At 33.3% G+C, this 25,634-nt stretch overlaps 2 protein-coding genes and 1 long non-coding RNA gene across 5 annotated transcripts in view; 1 reads left to right on the forward strand and 2 right to left on the reverse strand.

The window, feature by feature from the left end:
- Positions 1-25,634, reverse strand: part of LOC134278812 (uncharacterized) — a 108,199-nt gene that overhangs the window by 13,251 nt on the left and 69,314 nt on the right. The gene's annotated exons all lie outside the window — the stretch shown is intronic.
- Positions 8,898-16,183, reverse strand: LOC134278795 (ribosome biogenesis protein NSA2 homolog). Its single transcript, XM_062761078.1, has 10 exons — positions 16,085-16,183; positions 13,050-13,117; positions 12,836-12,901; positions 12,658-12,711; positions 12,244-12,394; positions 11,311-11,395; positions 11,122-11,216; positions 10,761-10,901; positions 10,525-10,576; positions 8,898-9,001 (listed from the first exon to the last, which is right to left on the reverse strand). The coding sequence occupies exons 1-10, from the start codon at positions 16,085-16,087 to the stop codon at positions 8,934-8,936; spliced, it is 783 nt and encodes a 260-aa protein (XP_062617062.1). The 5' UTR covers positions 16,088-16,183; the 3' UTR covers positions 8,898-8,933.
- On the forward strand, positions 20,389-22,643 carry LOC134278796 (uncharacterized). Its single transcript, XR_009994526.1, has 3 exons — positions 20,389-20,458; positions 20,776-20,937; positions 22,284-22,643. It is a non-coding gene; the product is annotated as an uncharacterized LOC134278796 (long non-coding RNA).

Below are 25,634 nucleotides of genomic sequence, written 5' to 3' on the forward strand. Positions count from 1 at the left end.
TAGTATTAAATACAGTTTCCATATTTGACAAGTGTATTCCGTGTAACAAGACCTTCATTATGGTCCCACAATTTTGACCTTTAGAGTATTAGGCCTACATGTATTTGAGAAATTCGCCAAAAAACTGTCATTCGGAAGCATCAGTGTTTCACAAACGCATCTTGTTTTACCATAATAAATTCATTGATTTTATCTTAAAGTTGAGGGGAGGGGGCTATCGATCCACTTTTCAGGCACCTGTCGTCGGGTGCTCTGCAAACTGAGCTACAAGGCCGACATCCACGGTCCCTTTCTCGTAGTGCCAGGGGTCCTGGGGCCCGTTTTACAAAAGGAATTACGACTTAAGACCAAATTTAATTCTTCATATAACTTCTAAATTGAATTTATATCGAAAATTATTTTACACTTCATAAAATCAATGTGGTAAAATATTCTTACACAAACAATTCCCAAGAGCATTATTAATATTGCAAAATTTTACAATCATTTGAAGATTTTGGTCTTAGTCGTAAGTTCTTTTGTAAAACGGGCCCCTGATTCGTTTACCAACAGCTCGGGTCAGTAAGGAGTAAGGACCCATTACCAAAGCTTAAGAACACTTTTAACGTGTGTTAGTCAACTTCATAAAATGTGTAAGTCGTGAAATACTCACCAAAAAATCCAAATAGGCCTACAGTAGGACAGGTCTATGGTCTAAAGCATCTTCTACAAATTGATGACGTATGCATAACATTACGTCACACAAAAAATATAGGTCTACCAAGACATCAGCAATGCAACGTTTCATTTACAGTGGTTCATTCTACTTCATTGCAAAGGAGATGTAGACAAATGATAATGGCATGTGTTATTATCATATATGTGAAAACATCGCAGCCAGGTGATGGCTTTACATTAACCATTATTTACGGTGCACTATTTAAACTACTGATAAATGACGTCATAATGAAAAAATGTAAACGTTGCGATTGCAGGTACTTTATCAGAGACGCTTGACGTTTTAAAAATCTTTCTCTTCGCATATAAAAATACTCATGCTTTAGTACTGGGATATTTTAATCAATAAAGAGAAAGGTTTGAAACGTAAAGCGCCTGTGATTTCAACATGATAATATGTGAAAAGCACAGGCCTGCACTTGTTTCTGTTATGTTTTGAAAATATCTTTAATTAAAGCATTACAGAAACAATTGCTTGTGGTGAAAAAGGTGAGAAAAATGCAGCATTTACGAGCAGGGATATGTTAAGACCCGATATGCGGAGATCTTGAAAGAATATGGTACAAAAATAGATTAATATCCTTTGCCAAGAGGACTGAGAACAGCCACTTGTTTCGGAAATTTTTTGTAGCCCATAACACTTGCTAACAAATGCCCCTTTTTTTACTAAAAAATTAAAAAGTTTAAAAAAAAATATTTCTGAAACAAGTGCTTCTATCATAATCATGACTTGATATTATGAGTTAAAAATTTCCCAATCTAATTAAAACAGATCCTGTATTTTGCTATGCGGAGACACAGTCCTGAGCGTAAAGGATCTAATTTTAATTAGATTGTTGAACATTTCCGAACTGAGCTTGCCTGTGGGACTGCGTCAAAAAGCCTGTGTCGTTATCTATACGTTATAATATGCATAGCATTTCCGACATTTTTTTATTTCCTTTCCGACATTTTTTGTTTTCATTTCCGACATAATTTTGTTTTCATTTCCGGAATTTACCTGTGCGGCAATTCAATGTTATTTTAGAAAGTAAAAATGGAATTTAAAAGTATTTATTGCAAAATATTGATAAAAAAAATGAAGAAAAAAAAACATTTACACATATATGCATACATTTAGAACTAAGTCTAGGTAAAAGAGTTCAATGAGCATAAACTTTTTCACTACATCTAATGTGCACTAAATTTAATGTTAGTGACAGCACCACACATATGTCTAAGTCATTGATAGATTTACAAAACTCAGACATAGGATTTTAGTGATTTATTTATGATTTTCTTTTCTTTAAAATTTTCATAAGTAAAGTCTTCAGATCTGTTACTAAAAGTACTACATAATTATGTATTTGAAAAATATCGGAAATGAAAACAAAAAATGTCGGAAATGAAAACTATAAAATGTCGGAAATGAAAAGTTGATAATTACCAAAATTTCCGGAAATGAAATGCAGCCTATTTTTAGCCGGGCTTATTGCTCAAAGAGCAATTGCCGGTGTAACGTTGAATTTGGACCCGGGTTGAAAATTGACCCGAGGGTCATTTTTCAACGTTGAATACTGATACCAAAGGTGTTGAATTTAGACCCTAATCCGTTGAAAACTGAGCCGGGTCGTGGAATTTTGATCATGAAACCGGTTCAAAATTCAACAGCACAAAAACACATATTTATGATTGGGTTTTCACTACTGTGACTTAATTCATAGGTATGAGGCCCCGTTTTGGTATTTACTGGAAAAAGTAATATCCCCTATTTGAATAAGTGATATCACCTGTTCCAATAGATGATATCACATATTTAATTTGAATTTGTGATATCACCAATTCGAAAAGGTGATATCACTTATTCGAATTGGTGATATCGCCTATTCGATTGGGTGATATCATCTTTTCCCGTCGAACAGCTGTAGTTTTTTTTTTTGCTTACAATTTAATTCATTTCACTTATATATCATGCAAACAACAAGACAATCGTAGAAAACGCATGAAAACTGGGTAGTCCGAATTTTCTTGGTTCCAGTGGTAATCTATATACATGTATTATAGGGATCATTCATTAATGACTGTTGTAAGAAACTCAAATAGGTAATATCACCTTTTCTAATAGGTGATACCACTTATTCAAATAGGTGATAGCACCTATTTAGCACGAAAAGGTGATATCACCTTTTATTCTAAGCTCTCTGACTTGATCATATGATTAAGTATATAACAGCATAAAGACGTTACTATTTATAGAATCTGAAATGCATATTGACTTCATGTTTTTTTCTTGTGATCATATGCTATATTGCAGGAGTCCTTTTAGAAAATTTCATTAAAGTGAGTGACATCGATCCCCCCCCTCCCCCCCCCCCCCCCCCGCCTGGTTTTCTCATAGAACAAGTGTTAAAATGGAGATAATTTTTTGTAAAAACAGAAATAGTATTGATTTCTCAATTAAAGATAATATAGAATATGACTTGATGTTTCTGAAAAAAAATTACTACAACTTGTATTAATATTTTTTAATGTTCCGTAATTGATGAGACGTAACAATGCCTTGAAGTCTTTAATTAGGATCTACATGTACTTTATATTAAAACATATTGGATATCTTTGTCAAAAATTGATACGAGACATAATCAAATAATTAAATTAGCATTCTGAATAACTAAATCCTCTATAATTACTCCACCAATGTATAAAACGAAACACATTTATTTAATATTAAACAGCAACAGCTTAATTTATGCTGATCCCTAGTCTCTAAGTCTTGAAGAGAGAAAACTTGTGCCTTTTCCCCAAAAGTTTCAAATTTTGTTTTGTCAATCTATGTGATAAAATGATTTACATTCGATAATAATGTGAAACTTTACATTCCTATTTAATTAAGTTTACAACCAATTCTAGTTTAATTTGCCATATTTCCCAGAATGCAATCATGGCAATTATTGAAAAAGAAAAAAAAACATCGCATAGGAGATCATAGAGATAGAATTATGTAATAAGATGAGAAGTTTATCGAATAGGAATCGTATTGTTTTCGAATAGAAATGGATGCTAGTATGTTTTCGAACAACAACTTTATTGCATATGAACCAAATAATTATTGAATAAAAAAATTATCGAATAGGAATGACAAAATTGGCGACTAGCAACCGATTGTTTTAAATACAAAATGTATTAATGACATCGAATAGGAAACGCGTGTTTTCGAGAAAAAAAAAAATATGCCAATTTTTTGATATATGAATCATATTGTCACATTTCCTGTAATTGGAATAGCAATTTATCGAATACAAATTTCAAATAATGGAATAGAAATAACAAGTAATCAAATAGATATCACATTCTATAGAATAAGAATGTTTTAGAATAAGAATAATCTCATTCTCAAGGTTATGGTCCGAAAGCGATCAAGACAAGACAGTCTACCGACAAATAAGTTAATTGTTACAGGGATTTCAACAATTTATTTAAAGTCAGCATTACTTACATGCTATGGTCGCTATATTGCTCTTTTCACAAATATAACCTATCATTGGAATCATTTTGGTCGATGTGTTTCATTCTAATTTTTAGGCTATAAATTTTGTTATTTTTATACTGAATTTGACTAGATGGGATGGGATGTTCCACCAACCTGATCAATATATACTGTATATATAGGGCTACTTTCTAGATTGCAGATTTTTAAGATTTTTGTTTTATGCCCTATTCGTTGTTTTGTAGTTGTTTATGGATGCCATGGATTTTGGAAAGTATTGTCAAAAATAAAGATGTCATGCTTGAAGATAACTAAAACCGTGCACTGTTCAAAATGTACATGTATACACGCGATGATACTGTATGTTTATTTCTATTATTCTTGAAAAGGGAAAAAAAATGAAACCGAAATATAAATAAAGTGATACTGATAAATCCCGTAAAACAACTTCCCAGCTAAAAAAAATGTTCAAACTTTGAGGTGGGGTCAATATTCAACAGGGTCAATTTTCAACTTGTTGACGTCATCAGGTGTAAGAAAAAAAATATCAAGCTGTTGAAAAATGACCCCGCTTATAAATTCAACGACTTTTGGTCTCAATATTCAACGTTGAAAAATGACCCCGGTTCAATATTCAACGTTGAAAAATGACCCTCGGGTCAATTTTCAACTCGGGTCAATATTCAACGTTACACCAGCTTATGTGATCCTGTTCAAGGCAGGATGTTGACCCCATAGTCGCCATTTTAAAGTTACGTGCAAAAATATAGCTCTTACTCTCAACCGCTTTTGAGATAATACAAACGTTAAATAAAGCAACAAAAATAAAACGAAGTTTTATCTATATAAAATAAACATTAGTAGTAATGACTTTGAAAACTTCATAAGTCAAAGAACATAGTTCATTAGCGTAAGGATTTTTGATAATCAGTGTTACCGTAGTTCTCTACACATACGAGGTAAAGCAGGAGAGGGAACCAGACTGGCCTGTTTGTTTACATTCAGCTGCGGTACCAGATTAATTCTGATTCTGACAAAATTGGACCGTGGTATTAGGACTGAAAAACTCACTGTCAGTGTCTTAACATTTATATTGATAGGTTTAAAATAATTTTTTCATCAGAATATAAACGTGATTCATGTAAGAAATCCATTCTACTCTGCAAATGAGCCCGGCTCTCTGTACTTCTGAGTACTTTGATTTGTACCCCGCTTTCGAAGGGAAATTAAATCCCATTCGTCTGTCCGTCGGTGTGTCATAAAAACTTTAATTAACCTTGCTCATAACTTTTGATTAAGAGAAGCTATGACTCTCATATTTCACATGTGTATTCCTGGTGACTAGCTTCAGATCTGCCGGTATATCGCGTTATAGTTTTATATATTTGTCTTTTACCATAATGCTACAGATCCCGTAATGCGAAAGGGTGCAACGGCGCAATATTTTTGCGCACTTTTGGGGAGAATTTCTCCACTTTCTAGCTTTGGTCAGTCAACTACCTTTCACTCCCTTATTCTAAGCACATTATTTAATGTAACTAATCCGTATATTTTATCTCCCAACCCTTTATAGTCGTGTCTACGAGTGATAAACTCCCTTGATTAAAATTATACGTTATAGATTGCAGAAAATTCACTTCACTTTATTGCCCGTAAAGTCAACTATAAATGATTGGTATGTGGCTTTTTAAGCACTTTTAAAACTTTTCTCTTTGACAAAATTTGTGCAAAACTGATAGTATCAGGGACCTATATACTAACTACTAGCATAAAGGCCCCTGATATTACTAGTATTGATTTCTTTTATTCGCCGAGAAAAGGGAGAATACAGGTAGAAATTTAAGCCCCTCAACTCATTTCTTTATTTTCTCTACCCAATTAAAACTAAAAACAAAATGCATAAATAATTTATCAAGAGGGATACTCGTCCTTGTGTGTGGAAGGTGGCACTCTTACCCTCAGTTAAGTCAGAGAGGAACGAACTCGGAATGGGAGATGTACATATATTAAACATCGGAATCGAGAGACAATAATTTTTACATTGAATTTTATTACATCGGAATCGAAGTACGATAAATTTCAAACAGCAACAGAAGGGAACAGAAGAAAAAAATCAGTGCAATGTTAAAACCAAGAAGACCATTTTTTCGAACAAAAAGACGAGTAATTATTGCTTTCCTCGCTTGGAATTTTATTGGAGCATTTTATGTGTGGTTGCCCCATGTTTGGAAAATCCAAGCACAGGATGCGGCTGGCCAAAAACAAAACAGCACACCAGCAAGTCGGTGAACATATAACTCTGTTACAAACATCATTCGAGACGGTGCTTGTTCGTGTTTTTGACTCAAAAATACGTGTTCGATATACTGTGTGATAAATCATCCTTCCGCTTGCTCCATCGATCCTATACTTTAAAAAAAACTAGTCGATGGATGAATGACCTTGACGTCACCAATGTTTGTATAACGGAGCAGATTTGTGATGTAACATCTACATTTGACACTATAGCTTGAATCCATTTCAATTTCATAACTCATCCATTCCTGTGCCTTTGTGGTTCAATATTTCACAAGGAATTATTTGAGAACAAAAGTGAAAAGAGGAATCAGGATACTATATTGTGTCATGTTTAAATAGACATGTAATATACTGAAGTAGACTACAGTGTTCAAGGAGGAACATTTATAAATACTGCATTTCATTCTCTTTTAGAATAAACTTCAAACTGGATGTAAAGGGTTCCTAGATATGGTAGGGTTCCTGGATTTGGCAGAGGATATGATAAACATTGCCACATTGTTTTTTTTTTTTTTGAAAATCAACCCTAACTGTGATATATTAATGCAAGATTGTTATTTTTAAAAAATAAAGAGATTCTCATATCTTTATTTTGACTTTCAGCTATAACTTTCATATATAGGGTTGAAATGTAATTTTTTTGTAAGAAATCATTCAAGCATCTTCACATCTGATAAACAAATTTCAGATTCCAAAAGTTATCTCCTGTTGTCAGCTTAATGCTCATTTTTCTCAGTTTGTCATTTATAAGTTTCCTGTAAATAATTTTTTCCAACTTGAAATGCTATCATACAATTTTGATCTGGACTTGTATTGCCAGAATTAGGCACAACGTGAAAAACATAAGAAGATACATGTATTCATACAGATTTGATTGCCTCAGGAAGTTGGTAATGTTAAAGTTGGAAAACATGTATGTTGACCCCTCAAAGAGAAATAACTTTTGTAAATTATGTGATAGTCCTCTATCCAAGAAGAAATCCTTGAGTTTACTTAGCTTCATGTATTTGACTCCAAATATTTACATTTTAAACCATAATTTTCATCTCAATCACTTTTGACCAGAATACATCTAGGTTTGCTACTACTGAGTACGTATTTCAAATTCATTTGTGACATATTTCTAGCATATACTGCAATATTGTCCCCCGCTTGAAAAGTGGGGGATATTAATTTGGGTTTGTCCGTCCGTGCGTCCGTCCGTCCGTCCGTCTTTCTGTCTGTCTGTCTGTAACGCTTTCGTTTCCACACGATATCTCGAGAACCCTTTGAGCTTTTGCAATGAAATTTAGCATAGCAACTCCCTATGGACTAAAGAAGACCCCTATTGATTTTGAGGTCAAAAGGTCAAAGGTCAAGGTCATAAATAAGCAAATTCTGTCTGTTAAAACACTTTCGTTTCCACACGATATCTCTAGAACCATTTGAGCTATCGCAATGAAATTTTACATAACAACTCCCTGTGGCCTAAAGAAGAACCCTATTGATTTTGAGGTCAAAAGGTCAAAGTTCAAGGTCGTAAATTTATACATTCTGTCTGTGTGTAACACTATCATTTCCGGGCGATATTTCAAGAAGATTTTGAGCTTATGCAATGTAATTTTATACCAAAACTCCCTGGGACGTCTCTCGCCCCTCTCAAAGTGCCCCGCCCCGTTTGTTTTATTAGTATTTATAGTATTACATGTCGCTATTTTTAGCGCAGGGGCATGAGGAGAGTTATTGCGTATAAAACAGGTTCTCGGCGGACTTTATGTTCTTATTACATCTATTATAACTGTTTAATAAAGGCTAAATAAATCAAACACCATGGATTGTGTAAAATTTTGAGAATACCGAACATGAAAACATGAATATATACATGTATGTGACTTCAGTTCTGCATATACTTCACTCCATGTAAAGCGACTCCGTAGTCTAGTGGTTATGTCTCTCGCTTCAAATGTGAGAGGTCCCGGGATCGAATCTCGGTCGAACCTTTCTTTTTTTTCTTTTTTTTAAATACTTTTTTTTTACTAAATGATAGTATTCAGCATGTGAAATGATAAAATTTATGAGGTTATAAAATCATCATTACAGTGTGATAAATATTCCATATAAAAAAATCTTCTATACACATAATAAAGAATAAGCAATCAAATCTTTATATGCATATTGACATACATGTATTTTATTTCCTTCAGTATACATGTATACATTTAATAATTCTACAAATTCAGTCAGGGGGAGCCGACTTTTTCCCTAAGCGGGGGACACGAATTCTCTGAATTAGCTTGTTTTTATTAGCTCTAGCTCAATGTTTTGAGTGCAGTCATGCACACACACACATGTTCGAGCCAGTTTCTTTCTTATAAATTATCAAATAGTATCTCTTTAATGAACTCATTGTTTCAAATATATAAGCCACAGTTAATACTGACTGCCAAGATTTTTATTAACATTGCTTTTTTTATTACACTAGTAGTACAGCATTGATGCATCCATCATTTTCTGGATTATTTGTCACCTGAGCATATTTACCTGAAATAAAATTAAAAAATTAAACAAGCTATCATAAAATCCAAATATTTAATATTACTTTCTCGAGCTCTGGGAAGCATTTCAAACACAAAAGTAAGAAAATTATAAGGAACAAGAGGCCCATGGGCCACATCGCTCACCTGAGAAGTTTTGACCATTCTGTTCTTTACCAGATTTCCCCCTTGATATACATAATGCATCCCAACCCTACTCCACTGATCATAATTTAGATATTTTGAAATCTACACTACCCCATGATCCTTCCATGGGCACATATGTTTCAGCTTTTCTGGCCCAGTGGTTCTTGAGAAGAAGATTTTCAAAGATTTTTCCTATATATTTCTATATAAAACTTTGATTCCCCATTGCGTCCCCGCCCTTCCCCCCGGGGTCATGATTTGAACAATTTAGGATCTACACTATCCCAGGATGCTTCCACATAAGTTTCAGCTTTACTGGCCCAGTGGTTCTTGAGAAGAAGATTTTTTAATGACCCAACCCTATTTTTGTCTTTTCATGATTATCTCCCCTTGCGAGGGGATATGTCCCTTTATTTTAACAATTTAAATTCCCCTTCACCCAAGGATGCTTTGTACCAAGTTTGGTCAAAATTGGCCCAGTGGTTCTTGAGAAAAGGTTGAAAATGTGAAAAGTTTACAGACAGACAGACAGACGGATGGACGACGGACAAAATGTGATCAGAAAAGCTCACTTGAGCCTTTGGCTCAGGTGAGCTAAAAAACTTACGCAGCACTGTAAAGGTTACAGGAAATATTGGCGATTTTTTAAGATAAGAAATACAAACTTTATTAGGATGGGCGATTCTATTTAGGACTTCATTTTTGCGAGATGACGTCACATTGACAAATGCATTGCGATCAATGCATCATTTATACTGTTGTGTGGGATTTAACAAACGACGAAACTGCATGTAATAGTAAGTTTGTATGTAGTACTGTAAATAACTTTTATTATTATTACCTTATTTTTCGCGTAATTACGCGAGACAGTAAGCTCGCGAAAATTTAATTCTCGCGTATAATAGTATTCCTTAAGATTATATAGAGCAATAACCACAATTCGTGAAAATTTTGTCTCGCTTAGTAAGAGTCAATGACTATCTTGCAAAAATAAGGTGTCGCGAAAATTTAGTGATCTACAGTATACAGCTATCCAGCTGTTTGATATAACAAATAATTTCATTATTACCGGGGTAGACCTTATATTATGTATGACGTCATAGTAAACATTTCCCGTACAAATTAGGCCCTGTCTCCTTACTGTAACCTTAACTGTGCTGCGTATGTTATATAATTTAAAAATAAAGAATGATGTCTTTCATCAATATACATTAGTACATTTCTCATTCCCATATTCCTAAACACTGGTACAATGACAAAAATGTTGTTGCAGTTGATTATCGCAAATCTTGTTTGAAAGAATACACTCCAATCGAAATGCCAGATACACAACAGAAATGTCATGATTAAACACAAAATTGAAGCATAAAAAGCATCACTTACCCCAAATTACTTTACCAGCTTGCGTAACAAGACCCAATTCGCTAATATTAACCTGAAATTAAACAACCATTCATGTAAACTTGGAAGGTTGGGATCCAGTCATTTCAGATATTCTTTTGTCCTTATTGGTTGATTAAAATTACATGCTGTTGAAAATTTTTTGGACTACAAAAATGGCTTAAGGTTTTGTCAGCATATATCAGATTTAACAAATACAATCATGCATTTATTTTTACCTCTATGATGGTTCCCTTTGTGATGACTCCTAAGCTTGTGTACATGGTTGATGTGGGATTTTTCTTCACACCGATGATGGGAAGACAAAATGTGGCTTTAAGTTCTGGATGTGTTACATGTGCTTTGTTAAATCGTAGACCCTGAAAAAATGTTCATATATAATTAACATTCACCCCAGTAAACTTTTGAAACTTTGTGTCCTGAGCGAAAATTATTCAGATAAAACTAAACTGAAAGTGACAGATGTGTTAAAGGCTTAGTCAGTCATTCTTGGATGTCTCTGTCAGTCTTGATAATTTTGACAATCCATCTTTTCCTATTTGTCATTTTTGTGAAATAATTTCACAAGTGACAACTCACCATTGGTCGAATAAATCTCTCAAATTTGGGAGGTTTTCTTGTGAATCCTTCCCCCACATAACACACTTTGGTGACCATTCTTTTCCATCCTTTCCCTGTAAATCACAAACAGTCAAGAGTAAAATTCTCTGGAACATCAAAATTTAATCAATATACTGTTGATATTAAATCTGTAACAGAATTACTCACGTTTTGTTTTGCCACTCTTGACAACTTTGAACACCTCCGCTTCACTCATACCCCGTACTTTGGGCAAAGGAACATCCCATTTACCCTATAAACCAGACAACATAAAGAGCATATAATACAATACCAACTGCAAAGAAAAAATTATTAATATTCAATTTTAAAAGATATCAATAAAAACACAAGCAAGTCATTTGTGGTTTGAAGAAAAATATGGTTTCCAGTATATATGTATAAATAAAACGAATTTAATAGTCACCAAATTTTTTTTTATACTGGTTATCTCTTTCTACACATTCTCTATTCAATCATGATAGAAAGTACTAAAATCCTACCAAGGCCCTCTCTGTGAGACATGTTTTAGCTTTATACAGCTTTTTATGCACCCTGATAGATAGATCAGGGGCGTACATTGTTTTTGTCCTGCCTGTTTAGGTGTTTGTCTGTCTGTTGTCAACTTTAACCTTCACTATAGCTTTCGAAGCATGAGAAATAGAGACTTCTTATTTGATAAGCTTATTCCACTAATTAAGTTCTTTCAAATAACACCAAGGTCAATGACCTTTTGACCTTGACTGTGACCTATATGCTAAAAATAACTTTTTGGAACTTTGTTGCTGCTGGCGCATAGTGTTTCACAAACACATCTTGTTCTTTTTGTTTCTAAATAATCATATACATGTAAGTCAAGACTTTGTTTATACTTTGGGCCTGGCCTGGGGGCCATAAAACTTAGACGAGCTCACTTTTGATCTCAGTCTCACGTTTAGCAAAGGAGTATATAGTGGAAAAGTGAGACTTAAATAGATCAAAAGTGAGCTCATCTAAGTTTTATGGCCCCCAGTCCTGGAGCTTTGTCTAGCAGGTATTTTATAATACTTTATTTCCATCTTTGTGTAGGCAGACCTATTGATGTTGTTCTGTGTAATTACTTACGGCTTTTTCCTTTCTTTTCTGTTTAATCATGTTGGACAAGACTTTAGCTCTACTTTGGCCTTCTCTGTCAAGTAAGTATGCTGGAACGGCTCCCTCTGGTACTTCATCATTATTCTTTTGTTTCGTTTTTCTTTCTTCGTGCATCTTTATTCTAATGTTTAGTGAATGAAAAAGATATTATTTCTATTCAATATTTTGTCCATAATTTATTTTACCATACAAGTTTTTTTTCAAGTTGAACTTCCACTGTCAAAAGATGTGCAAAAAACATTTTTTCATTACCAGATTGAAATACATGTGTACTAATATCAATTTTAAATGAGGTAGATGCTATTTACAGAAGTCTTTAAACTAAAACAATTTAAAGAAATATGTTAAAATACATGTATACCTGTCATTAACATATAAACTTACGTCTTTTTCATTTGAACCTTCTCTGCATGTCGTTTCTTATTGTACAATTTGGCCCTAGAATAAACAGAATTGGAAGGATATAAATCTATACCACTATTAATAATGTAAACAATATACATGTATATAAATGTGAATTTCATTTTCATCAATTCATTTTATTATTATTTATTTTACATACCTTATTCCCCTCAGCTTTTTGGCTTTTTCTGCCATCTCATGGGCCTTTCTTCCTTCTTTCTTTCTCCTGTAAGAATTTTTCATACATACATATATTACGTTAGATATAAACTGCTTTTTTCACATTTCTTTTTTTATGTTCAGGTTTTCATCACCATATAAAGCATGCTTGCTTTCAACATTCAGTCTGTACTCTGTAGAGAAGTATAACTTACTTTTTCTCATGATAATCAAGTCTGTATCCATGACGCTTCCTGTGAAGTTCAATGTGTTCATTCTGAGGCTGTAAGAAAGAATTCAGAAAGTGGATAAGTGCTCATGCAAAATTCATTCCTTACTTGCCTCTTTGTAAATTTCTGTATCTCCCTGAAAGATTTTCCTTACTGAACATTTTTATCTCCTCACGACAGAGTTGGTGGAGATATAGTAACGCAAATGAGTGTGTGTTTGTTTGTTGGTGCACTATGTCCTCTGCAAAATGGAAGTAACATAATTTGAAATCAATTGTACCATTCTTTAACATTAGTGCCAAAGACTCAATCGTTCCAATGAAAAACTGTTTACTGTCTAAAATATGACAGTCCCAGTAATTGTAATTTATTGGAAGTGTATTTCAAATTAATAACATTAATTTTTATTATGTATGAATTGTATGAAGTTTTAAAACTATTATTTTATAAATAAGTAGGCAAATTAAAGCAACTGATGATCAGAAGTTAATTATATTATAATTATTTGCTGTTTAAAACAGTAAAATATATGCTTCATTTTACTTTAATGTGCAATGTATTATGCAATGGAAGCCCCAGGTTGGCTCCTTAAAATGAGAATTCAATATGTATATTAATGTTGATTTGGCTAAGCAAAAAAAAAAAAAAAATGGCAGTTCCATTACCACCATTTGTTCCCTGTATGGGATTCACACATATCATTTCATGGTTGAAACACTTGGAAATCAGAGTTTTTACACTATTTACATGGACTAAAGGAAATAAAGACCTGCAGTTAGGCACCTTGTTATTATTACACTACGGGCACAGGGGCATCTTATCCACTCTGTTCTCTACTTCACATATAAAAATACACAAGGGAAGAATCGAAAGTAGCACACGATTTTTTAAAAAAGTCAAAAAACAACTTACTTGAGAAAAGTTACACAAATCCTGAAAGGAACTAGCGCAAATAATGTCCTAGTACTTATCCAGGCTAAAATATTCCAGATATATCCATCGAAAATAGCTTTTATCCAACTAAAACCCCAGCTTTCTGCACAGTGTGAAACTCTTCACCCAAGAAAAGATAACTCACCCGGATGACAATAGGGTAGTACCCGAAGTCTTCCAATGGCACTCGGAAGGCCTCGGGTACTACCCTATTGTCATCCGCGTGAGTTATCTTTTCTTGGGCGAAGAGTTTCACACTGTGCAGAAAGTTGGGGTTTTAGTTGGATAAAAGCTATTTTCGATGGATATATCTGGAATATTTTAGCCTGGATAAGTACTAGGACATTATTTGCGCTAGTTCCTTTCAGGATTTGTGTAACTTTTCTCAAGTAAGTTGTTTTTTGACTTTTTTAAAAAATCGTGTGCTACTTTCGATTCTTCCCTTGTGTATTTTTATATGTGAAGTAGAGAACATAGTGGATAATATGACCCTGTGCTACGGGGTTTAAAATTTATTATTTATTACCTGTGGCCTACCTATCTGAATCTACAATTCCATTGCCTAAAACACCAGCAAACCATTAAGTAAATTAGACAAATTTGATAGTGATTAACATATTAAAGCGAACATTACAATATATGATAGTTTGACATGATATCAGACGTAATAGTCTTTAAACAGGTTGGGCACAGCCTACCAAATGGTACTTTATCCCCCATTTGGTAGATAATCTACCATATCGGTAACAAATTTTACTGACCAAATGGGGGACTTTTTTATTCTATTGCAATTTTTATTAAAATAAAACAAAAGCGCATTTATTTAAGCATTGGGGGATTTTAGTAAACATATTCCTCGCACAATTAACATAAATCGGTCGAATTTCTATGTGTAATTTCTGCGTAACTTGGTAAAAACAATACCCATAGTTGTCTGTAACAGCCGAACTTCTTGATCAAACGATCAAAAAATATCTTTATTGTGTCTTGTTGGATAAAAGTCTAATTTTATACAGTGATTTAACTCTTGATGAGTTAACTTTCAATCTCTTTTTGGATCTTCGTCAATGTTTATCTCCATAAAATCCTGTTAAACACGAGCTCCTCATGCCTTACCGGTATGGTGGGCACTTCCTGCTATAAAGTTAATTTTTTTCAGAGTTGTACGTAATATTTGTTGTCATTTTTGTTTTAGGATGAAGTTGCAGATTCCATGCGACCTTTTGGGGTTTAAAATGCATATTACTGGAGAATTTAATAAATTCGAAAAATAATATTCAATAAAAGATGTATAAAATGACTTTTGCCATTATTCTTGTTTTTGTTCCAAGTACATCGTTTTAAAACAATAATTATGTCATACTCCAACTGCATTTACTATTTCTATGAAGAACAAAGCCATTGTGTTCAAAATAAAAAGAAGTAAAGGCAAAACTTTTTTTTTCTTCCGATTTCCTAGTTTAAAATTAACACAAATGTGCCTCCGTAGTTAAATCCGACTTTTAATTAGGTTTAAAAAAAGATCATCATTTTGATTGGTTTGCACTAATTGATTGGTTGCCCGGATAATCGAAATAGAAAGTAAACGACATGATTGACAGGTGCAGCATCGTTGGAGAAGGAGAGAAATTTCTTTTAAAGTAAAAAACGGAGAAACATTGCACTTGTTTACATAAGCTACGTTTTTTGTCAAATTTTTGAACGACTCTGCGCAAAAAAATGCACATAGAATTTTTGATTTTTTTCATCCAGAACACCGATAAATATCTATATTTTATTCCACGTGGTTTAAAATTATGCGAAATTCCACTCCTCTCTATGGAATTAAACACAACCAATTTTGTCCCCCATTTGGTTAGTAAAATTCGTTACCGATATGGTAGATTATCTACCAAACGGGGGATAAAGTACCATTTGGTAGGCTGTGCCAAACCTGTTAAAAAACGTGCTTTTTCCTGGACGATATTAAAACAGAGTTAACATTAAGTTAATCGTTCAGATACGTAAAATACCAACAGCATATCTTTATTTCGTTCGAAATACTTTGTTTCTATGGTATAATTGTGAGCTTTTGAGACAATACATACCATCTTTCAAGAGATTTGTGAAATCGTGTGACAATGTTTTTTCTTGGCAGTCTAAAAAGGAAGTATGTGAGGGTACGTTATTGCTAAAATTTAGAGAGAGGAACTATGAAATCCGGAACAGATTTTTATTTGATTTTTAGCCGGGCTTATTGCCGGCTTATGTGATCCTGTTCAAGGCGCAGAAGGATAAAACGTACGCTGAACTAGGACCTGAGGTCCCCTGCTCAGTTCACGACTATCGGGCCTGTTTACTCCGCTACAAAATGTAGTTCGTTGCATACGTAAAGTGAAAATAGAATAAATCGTAATACTGTGAAGCCTTTAAAGTGTAAAACAAACAACTTTTTAAAAGGAATAACCATCTGATGGGTATTAGAAAAGATAGAGGGGGTGGAGGGTGGGTGCTGAGCAACATTAACTGCAATTTTATGCGATATATGATATATACTCGATTCTCATTATATCGCGGGTTTCATTGTATCGCGGTATATTCCAAAAAATCAGATACATAGCTCATATGCTTTTTGTTGAAAAAAAAATCAGTCTGTCATCTGAATGTAAATTTTTGTGATGATTAAAAAGTATGGAAAATGCGTCGGGAAAAAAATTATTCAAATAAAACGTAATTTTACGGAAATCGATCTCCGTTTTTATTATTTTTAGCCCATTGAGTTTATAATCTAGTAAAATCCATATAAAGTTCATGTTTTGAAAGTCTTTAGTTTGTATAATTGTTTATTTTCTTATGTAAAATTACATGGTAAAATAAAAAATAAGAACTGAAGTCCATGTCATCCTCAAGTTTCCATGTTTTCCCATACCGCGATACTATGAGACTCTCCAATTTAGGAGGTAAATGAGACTTCCTGTTTTTAAAATAGACCACAACTTACGACGATGCAAGCTTGGGAAATAGTTTGATACTAAAAAGTTAGGCCATAGTTTGCTTTATTAATATCATTTGATGAAAGTTAAATTTAAAAAATCAAATTACACTTTTTCATGCGAAAGAATTAAGTACCGCGATATAATGAGACACCTGTATATAAGCGTTTAACATTTATGGATTGCGTTAGGTGACCTGTGGTCTCCCCTATGATTTTATTCCATGTAACGTTATAGTATACATCAGTAGGGGACAACAGTAAGGTAACCAGAGAACAAGTAATATTGTACATCAGTAGGGGGACCAAAGGTCAACTTAATTTACATCAGTAGGGGGACATCAGTAGGGATGAGCAAGAGGTCATCTTATATAGTACATAAGAAGGTGGGAGCAGAGGTCACCTTAAACTGTACATCAGTAGGGGAACAAGAGGACACGTTTATGTACATCAGTAGGGGGACCAGAGGACACCTTATACAGTGAGGTTGCCAATAACGAATCGCACCCGTTAACGAATCACTTTCAAATGAAGATTCTGTATTTTTCTTATCAAAGTCCAATACTTAGCTTAACCTACCCTGTCATGCTGAATTATCCTTGCTTTTATCATATATCATGAAATTATTAAATTCAACTCGTTTAATGTCCTAATTTTTAAATAAACATGAACAAGCTTTTTTGTGACGCTGACCAGAAGCGTACATGCAAGCAGACTACTTTCACTTTTCGGTACCGCTCCAATGTGAATCGTACAGTCTAGGTAAACAAATTTGGTGCAGATGTTTAATAAAATTATGAGTCTAAAAGCACTGAAAGCGTCATACAATTTCTAAATCAGAAATTAATAGTATTCGCTTTAAAGTTGGGGGCATTTAGGTTTCCAATAACGAATCACTGTTTCAAGAAATATGAGATGCAGGGATCCTGTCCAAATTATAATTTTTCGTATGGTAATGCGGTTTTTTGCACACCAGTTACAGTAAAAAAAAAAAAACAAAACAACAGAAGATGTCTACCAAAAGCGTACAATAAAGGTGGTTAAAATACACATAAACAAAATCAGCAGTCAAAATCAGTAAGAAGTACAGAGCATGTGGATTCGAGAATGTCTCCCGGTGGTATATGTGCATGTAAGCTAATGTGAAGGCATCGACGATAGCCAAATAAAAATTGTCATGATTACCAAACAAAATTAAGATTAAGAAATTTTATTTATTTATCCCTTTGCAATTTAAACTTCCCTACTAAATCATTATTTCCAACAATACCCCGCCGTTTGCAGTTTTCCTATTCCCTAAAAAATTATTTCCAATAATAAATTTTTATTTCTTGTCATGATCAAGATCAAGCTCGTATAATATAAAATGCATATTGCTAACAATACTTTTTCAATTCAACATCAAGCTAAATAAATTATAAACAGAGTATTATGATACCCCCCTTTCTTTTCAAATATACTAGTTAGTAAACATATTATTTAAATTACATATTGAGAAAATGATATGCAGACTGCAGCCTTTTGCCTATAGATGGAATATATGCCACCACTGTCTTCACGTAAAAGGGAGAAAGAGCACTATGAAAGCAGCCAGAGGAGAATGAGCTGTCTTAGTCATTTCTATAGAGACGATGGACAGTTGAAGTAGACCTATATAAAGTGAAAGGACAACCTCCAGTATTTAATAAATCGGAATACTGGTATTTAGTCTACTGTGGATATTGGAATGGAGAAATCCAGCAAATGAATCCCAACATCATTATTTGTAAAGTTGTCTCTGCTCATTGGAGGAAATTTAGGTGTTGGGTCTCGACATTTTGAAAATATAATTGTTCCTTTCAGGTATCTCTGAAGCCAGGCTCGTAGGAAGCAATTTCAGTTGGTAGGTAGGGGGGGGGGGGAGGGTGCAGAGCCATACATTTTCAGTTGAGGAGGCACTATCAACCACCAAAATTCCTTGACAATTAATTAATCAAGCATAAAAAGGTCATCTGACGTTGTTTTTTTTTTTTTGAGGGGGCACAATCGTATATCTAGCGATATATTTTCTATCTAAATAGCGACAAAATTATGGGGAGGGGGTGTGGTAGCTCAATGAGTGCAATTTTTGAATCAAAAATTAATTCTTCGGCTGTTTGCAGTTCATCATGCACATATATATAAGTTTTTACGTCCTCTTATATCAACTAGTCATTTGTTTTCCCTATGATTTCATTGCTGTTGTTTTTACATTAATTGTCGGATGCAAACAACTCAAAAAATTCCTAGTTTTTCTACTTTTTTGGGGGGTGGGTGGGGTTTGAAATATTTTAAGGCATAGTAAAACGTTACGTAATAAGGGTGTTTTTAAATTTACACGGTCCCGAACCAGAATAATCAGCTTTATGTCACGTGATTCGGTAATGGAGAAAATGATCCGGTAAAGGAGAAAACATCATTAATACAAGTACAGCGATAATTTTTTATTTAATCAGTGGTTATTGGGGAAATATATATGATGTTATAAGTAAAACATAGTACCACCAAACAATGTTGTAAAATGAATTTAACTCAAACTCAGGTACGAAATATCCAAGCAAATTTACTAAGTGATTCGATAACGGCAACCTCACTGTACTCTACATCAGTAGGGGACCAGAGGACATCTAATATTATACTTTAAATCAATAGGGGGACCAGAGGGCACCTTATATTGTACATCAGTAGGGGGCATCAGTAGGGGGACCAGAGGTCACCTTATATATTGTTCATCAGTAGGGGACCTGTGGTCACCTTATATTGAACATCAGTAGGGGACCAGAGGACACTTAATATTACACTTTACATCATTAGGGGGACCAGAGGTAACCCTAGATAGAATGTTCTATCGTTAAAATGATATTGTCCTACGGACCCGGTTTAACGATAGAATTCGTTCCGTGTATTCGTAATGTAGCAAAAAGAATAACCCGCATAGTGCATTTACTAGGAACAATCTAGAGAGTCCCGAATGTAAACATTTGAATGGAGAGAAAAACGTTGGGAAAATTAATTGGATTTACGTATTTATATGGATTATTTTTTGGGATAAAAGGCATAAGCAATCTCAAAAAGGTTTGTTTTGATTAATTTATAAGTTATTTTCTGTGCAAATCCGTTTGTATCCTTCAAAATCGTTTCGTTGCGATTCTGCAATTTTTTGCTACATTACGAGTATATGGGTGGTATCATAGGCGCTCCCCATGTAATTCTGTAAATGACGTATGATAAGTATATATAGGTCTACCCCTCTATACTATAAAGATATTTTATAGTATAGAGGGGTAGACCTATATATACTTATCATACGTCATTTACAGAATTACATGGGGAGCGCCTATGGGTGGTATTCTAACTGTGGTGAGGGCTTGTACCGAGACACAGTTAGATTATTCTAACTAGTGAATACCCACTTTCTAAGCCCAGCATGAACTACGAAGGTCAATTAATATGTAAGGACACCAATGAACAGGTAAATTTTTGTTTTGGTATTGAAAATTTTTGTATTTCTAAAATTTCAAAAAAATAAAGTCTAATTTCATTTATGTCATTCTCATGATATTGCATTCATACAAGTTTATAAACATTTGATTTACATTTTGAAAAATAAGTGTTTGAAACACATAATACTTATGATGCTTGATTATTCATACAGACACATTATTTAAACATGTTATATCTATTTGAATGAATGCCGAGATATGGAACAAGCTGTTTTTATAGACTGCTGTTGTATTTCCAATCTGCATAAATTATGTGGTTAGAATTTCCATTTTCTCAATTTTTCAGACACTTTCCAATTATTGTACATCACATACATGGGTGGTCAACTCACTGGATGGTTTATCAACACTCCCATGCTCACGAATAGTCTTGCCCCAGGAATTTTGCCCTGAAGTAACATTGCAGTCTATTGTCTCCTTTCTTTTTACAACCCTGGCAGCCATTCAGGTATGAAATCTATGAAAGCTATGAAGGGACATAGAATTTTTAAAAATTTATAAAAGTAAACCAAGTTCTTGATTTATACAATCCGTTCTCTCGGATTGACAATCTGTTATAACAAATTGCCAATTCATTCTCACAGATTATCAATTCGTTCCCTCAAATTACACAATCTGTTATCTCATATTGTATAATTCATTCTCTTAGTTTAAATGATTCATTCCCTCGGAATGTAAACCCTTTCCATGATTTCATTTAAATTATTTATCTGTAAATATCGGATATGGTACATGTAATACATGTTTAAAAAATAGAATATTGTAGTATTTTACATCCTAACTTTTATTACATATTACGGTCAAAATTGAGAAAAATACATGAACATTTTTGTGGAGTTTTATGAAGTGACTTACTTTTACATTCAACAGCTGACTTTTACACTTTCAGTAATGGTAGTTGGTCAGAGTTTAAATTTTAAAAGTCAGTCGTTGATTGTAAAAGTAAGTCTTTTCATAAAACTCCAGTACTGAACAACAAAAAATCTTGGAGGTTTTTGTGTTACGTGTATATTAGAATAATTGAAAGTCCTAGATAGTAAAAGTGAATATGGGTCCTGTGTAATCATAATATTTCTAAAATAAATATACGTTGAATTAGTTATGAAAAAGGTTGGAAACGACCGGTTGCTGAAACAAAATAAATAGAACGCACTTATTGATTAAAATAGTTGGATGTATCTGTACATGTATGTAATGAAATTCAAGAGCACAGATTGCGAAAATCATAAGACTGACGTAACAAATCAAGATCTCGAATTATCATTCTGTGAAAACAAATTACCGGTATGTAATTCGAGATCTCAAATTGTGAATCAAGGGGGCGAATTAGTAATCCTTAAGATCGGATTGTTTAATTCGAGATCTCATATTATAAATCGAGGGAACGATTTAGTAATCTGTGGGATTGGATTGTCTAATTCGATTCGATATCATTTTTTACTTTTTTTAAAAAATGTACGTGTCCCTTCATGGCTTTCGTAGCAATCTAATGCCAGATTTTTTTATATGTTGCGACAGAGCATAAACAGAGGTCTGGCTTTAGTCAGATTGCCATAAATGCTATTTGATTTAGTTCAGTAATTTTACCATGATGGTTTACTACAAGGTTGTTGAATTATCAGTCCTGATACATTGACTAAATATCATTTAACTAATTCATAATAAATACAATTTTAATAGGAAAATCAAATAAATGTAGTACATGTGATTTTAGCATTCTTAATTTTATTTATAAATGTAAATTTATATACACAATGACATGTATCTGTTTCAAAATACTTAAAACTTTTACAGGATAGAAGCTGATCACTTGTACTTGACAGCAAATAATAATGTCTTGAACAAGTCAAAGAATTTCCTCCAGTCTAACAGAGAAATGACAGTTGATAAAAGAATGGTGGACACAAAGTAAAAGTGCTCTTCAACATTTTGTTGAAGATTTCAGTCTGATTTGGAATTCATCTTGCAGTATTTCTGGATTTGTATATTTGGATATAAGCGTCAAATTTTCAACTTATTGACTAAACAGTTTTGGGTTAAATATTGCCAATGCTATCTATTATTATTATTATTTCCCTCCAAGATAACATGTCAAGTATTTATTGTACCCCTTAAGCTCTGTTATACCAGAAAAATCTTGTAATGAAATCATTTTTTTTTCTTGTTAGATTAAATCCTTGAAAATAAAGATTATTTTTAATGGCATCAAGAGAATGGATTTCTTGTATACGTTTTGCTAGGGGTTTGTAAGAAGCAGACCAGAATTCGTTGCTTGCAAATTTTGTCGTTCGCCAATTTTATTACGTCAACTATTAGATGATTTATCCATGTTTGAAGTATTTCGAAATTGATATTTACTTAATTACAGTTTAAAGCAGAATTCTGTACTGGTATGACCTTGACCCCCTGAAGAACAAGAGTGTCAAGGTCAATTTTTAATACAAAAATGTTCTTTCATCTTTATGACCCATATATATCTTACAAACAATATCATGAAATATACAAAAAGTGTCTAGAATGTGTCCAGAATGTGAAATAACAAACATGTATATAGCCAAAAACTTTGAAATGATGTTGCTTAGCAACCACTTAAAGGTCATTAAACAGGTATTTGAACTAAAATGATGCATGGATATTGCAGTTCTGATCCCTTCTTGAGAGTATATTCAGAATTTTCCATTTCAGCATTCATTGTGTAAAATTATGGCAAGAATATTGAAAAGTGTTGAAAAAAATTGATGAAACTCTTGCACTTATTTGACCTTTGACCTCCTAAAAATAGTTCTAATAAGGTCAAACTTTAAGACAATTTATATGTTGTATGTCCATTGTAATTTTATGACCTCACATCTAACTTTTATATGTGCTGGGATGCATAAATGTGTCTAGGATGAGTAAAAAATGAAAATTTCTGCCCGAAAATTAAAGAATTCTGCGTTGCTTAGCAACCCCTTTTAAGTAGTTATATGCAGAATTGAAAAAAAAGTTTATGTGTTTCATGTAGTACAGTATAATGCTCTTTTGTGGGTATATACCAAATTTCCTATTTCAACATACATCATACTAAATATTTAGCTTAAAGATTAAAAAGTATCAAAAAATTCCATAAAATTTTGCACTTAATTGACCTTTGACCTCAATTTTTACTAATAAGGTCAGTGGTTGAGTATCTAAATAGTCATAAAATATCATCTCTAAGAAATTTCCTACAAAATGGTATGCATTATGCCTAGCTCTCTCCTTGGATAAAAAAGTTAGAAATAATTTAATAATGCCATGTCAAAAGGCCTCCAAAATCACGTAAAATGCGCCGGAAGAGAAAGGGTTAATGATGTACAAAATAAGGTGTCCTCTGGTCCCCCTACTGATGTACAATAAAAGGTGACCCATTTTCCCCCACAGATGTACAATATAAGGTGTCCTCTGGTCCCTCTACTTATGTACAGTACAATATTAGGTTACCTGTAGTCCCCCTGCTGATGTACATTATAGGGTGACCTCTGGTCCCCCAAATGATGTACGATATAAGGTATCCCCAGGTCCCCCTATTATGTGCAATAAAAGATTACCTTTGGGCCCCTATTGATTTACGAGGGCTGTTCAATAAGTAATGTCCTCGGTGCTCAGAAAGAAATAAAAGACGCATTTCAATTATTTATTCTTCATGATTTTATTAATTAATCTCTTTTAAGTAAAATACATGTCCGTAACATTTTTTATCCAATTTCTGATCATTTGTAGAACTCATATTTGGGTATGTCCCTCAGTATACTGGAAAATGGCAGATCCAATGATTTCCCGGACTTGTTTCTTCCTTCTAAAAGGTATTTTTTCCAAGTTTGGAAATTGAAACAAGTCAAGAGGTCAAAGATCTTGCAAATATTGTTAATGGGAAAGAACATTAACTTTCTGTTCATTCCGAAAACCCCTTTACTCTTCAGGGCATGCGGGTTTGGACGCTGTCTTGAAGAAATTCAGTGTAGTGGATTCCTGATTCTGGGTCCTTCCTCTAATAAACCTTTTGATTTTTTGGCCTAAAAAGTGCTTTCTAGACTCCTCTAGAAATTAAACTGTCTTTCCAAATACGATTTTGAACAACATAACCACTAATGTTTAAGAAAATTAAATATAAATCTGTCTTTGTGCTCTTACATACCTGAGCACTTTTCAGACATTTGCCGTTTTTATCAAGTACATCATAATATGGTAAATTTTGTTTTGAGGGTTTTAAGCGATAGATTCATGTTCCAATATCTGTTTGAAAATAAAACAAACGTGGATAACTACAATTACTGATATTTTAAAATAATTGTGATTAATTTCGTACACACTGTCATTTTCACCCATTTTTCAAAATATAGGGTGACCTTTGAGTATCAAGCTTTTTTACCGCCAAACGTTTCTTAAATACAGTGTAAACTACCCCCGATGTGATGTCTATCAAATTTGCTATGTGTCTTGAAGTCAACCATACAACATCAAATATTATTTGTTGAAATTTGGCTAACAGTACATGAGTTGTTATAATTTTTGTTGGCAAGTAGGGTACCCATTTTTGATGCCCATTATAAAATTTTTTATCATTGAAATCCACCTGCTCTTTTGTCTATAAAACAGGCATCGATTGCTCTAAATGTCACATATTTCAGTTAATATTTCTTTGGGATTTTTAACAAGCTTTACGGCAGCTTTAATGAAGCTTTTATTTTCACTCTTGTTTACTGATTCTTTACCAATCATTTATAATGCAGTGTCTCGAAAAGCCCTTGTTTCCCAGCTTCTCATGATGAAACTATGTGATTAAAAGTGGTCACATAAACTGTTATAAATTCACGAAAGATTCAATAATGAGAGAAAGTCAAGTTTAATGTCATACGATATCTGTAATGTATGTCATATAGTTCAGGACATTATTTATTGAACAGCCCTCGTATCTTAAGAGCATGTCTACGAGAAAACCATGCAGATATATAGAAAAATGCTCTGGTAGGCACTCTCAAGAACAAACTAATTTTTATTATTAACTTAAAGGACACCCATTGAGAGTCAGAAATATGTTGTTTATTTTTGCATCTGTTGTTTCTATTTTTAGTAACAGCCAATAATTCATTTTGGTCAATATTCAAGGGAAAATGCAAAAAAGTT

The sequence above is a fragment of the Saccostrea cucullata genome, unplaced genomic scaffold (assembly GCF_032062105.1).
Source record: "Saccostrea cucullata isolate Sc308-1 unplaced genomic scaffold, CSIRO_AGI_Scuc_v1 ctg491, whole genome shotgun sequence".
Taxonomy (NCBI): Eukaryota; Metazoa; Mollusca; class Bivalvia; order Ostreida; family Ostreidae; genus Saccostrea; species Saccostrea cuccullata.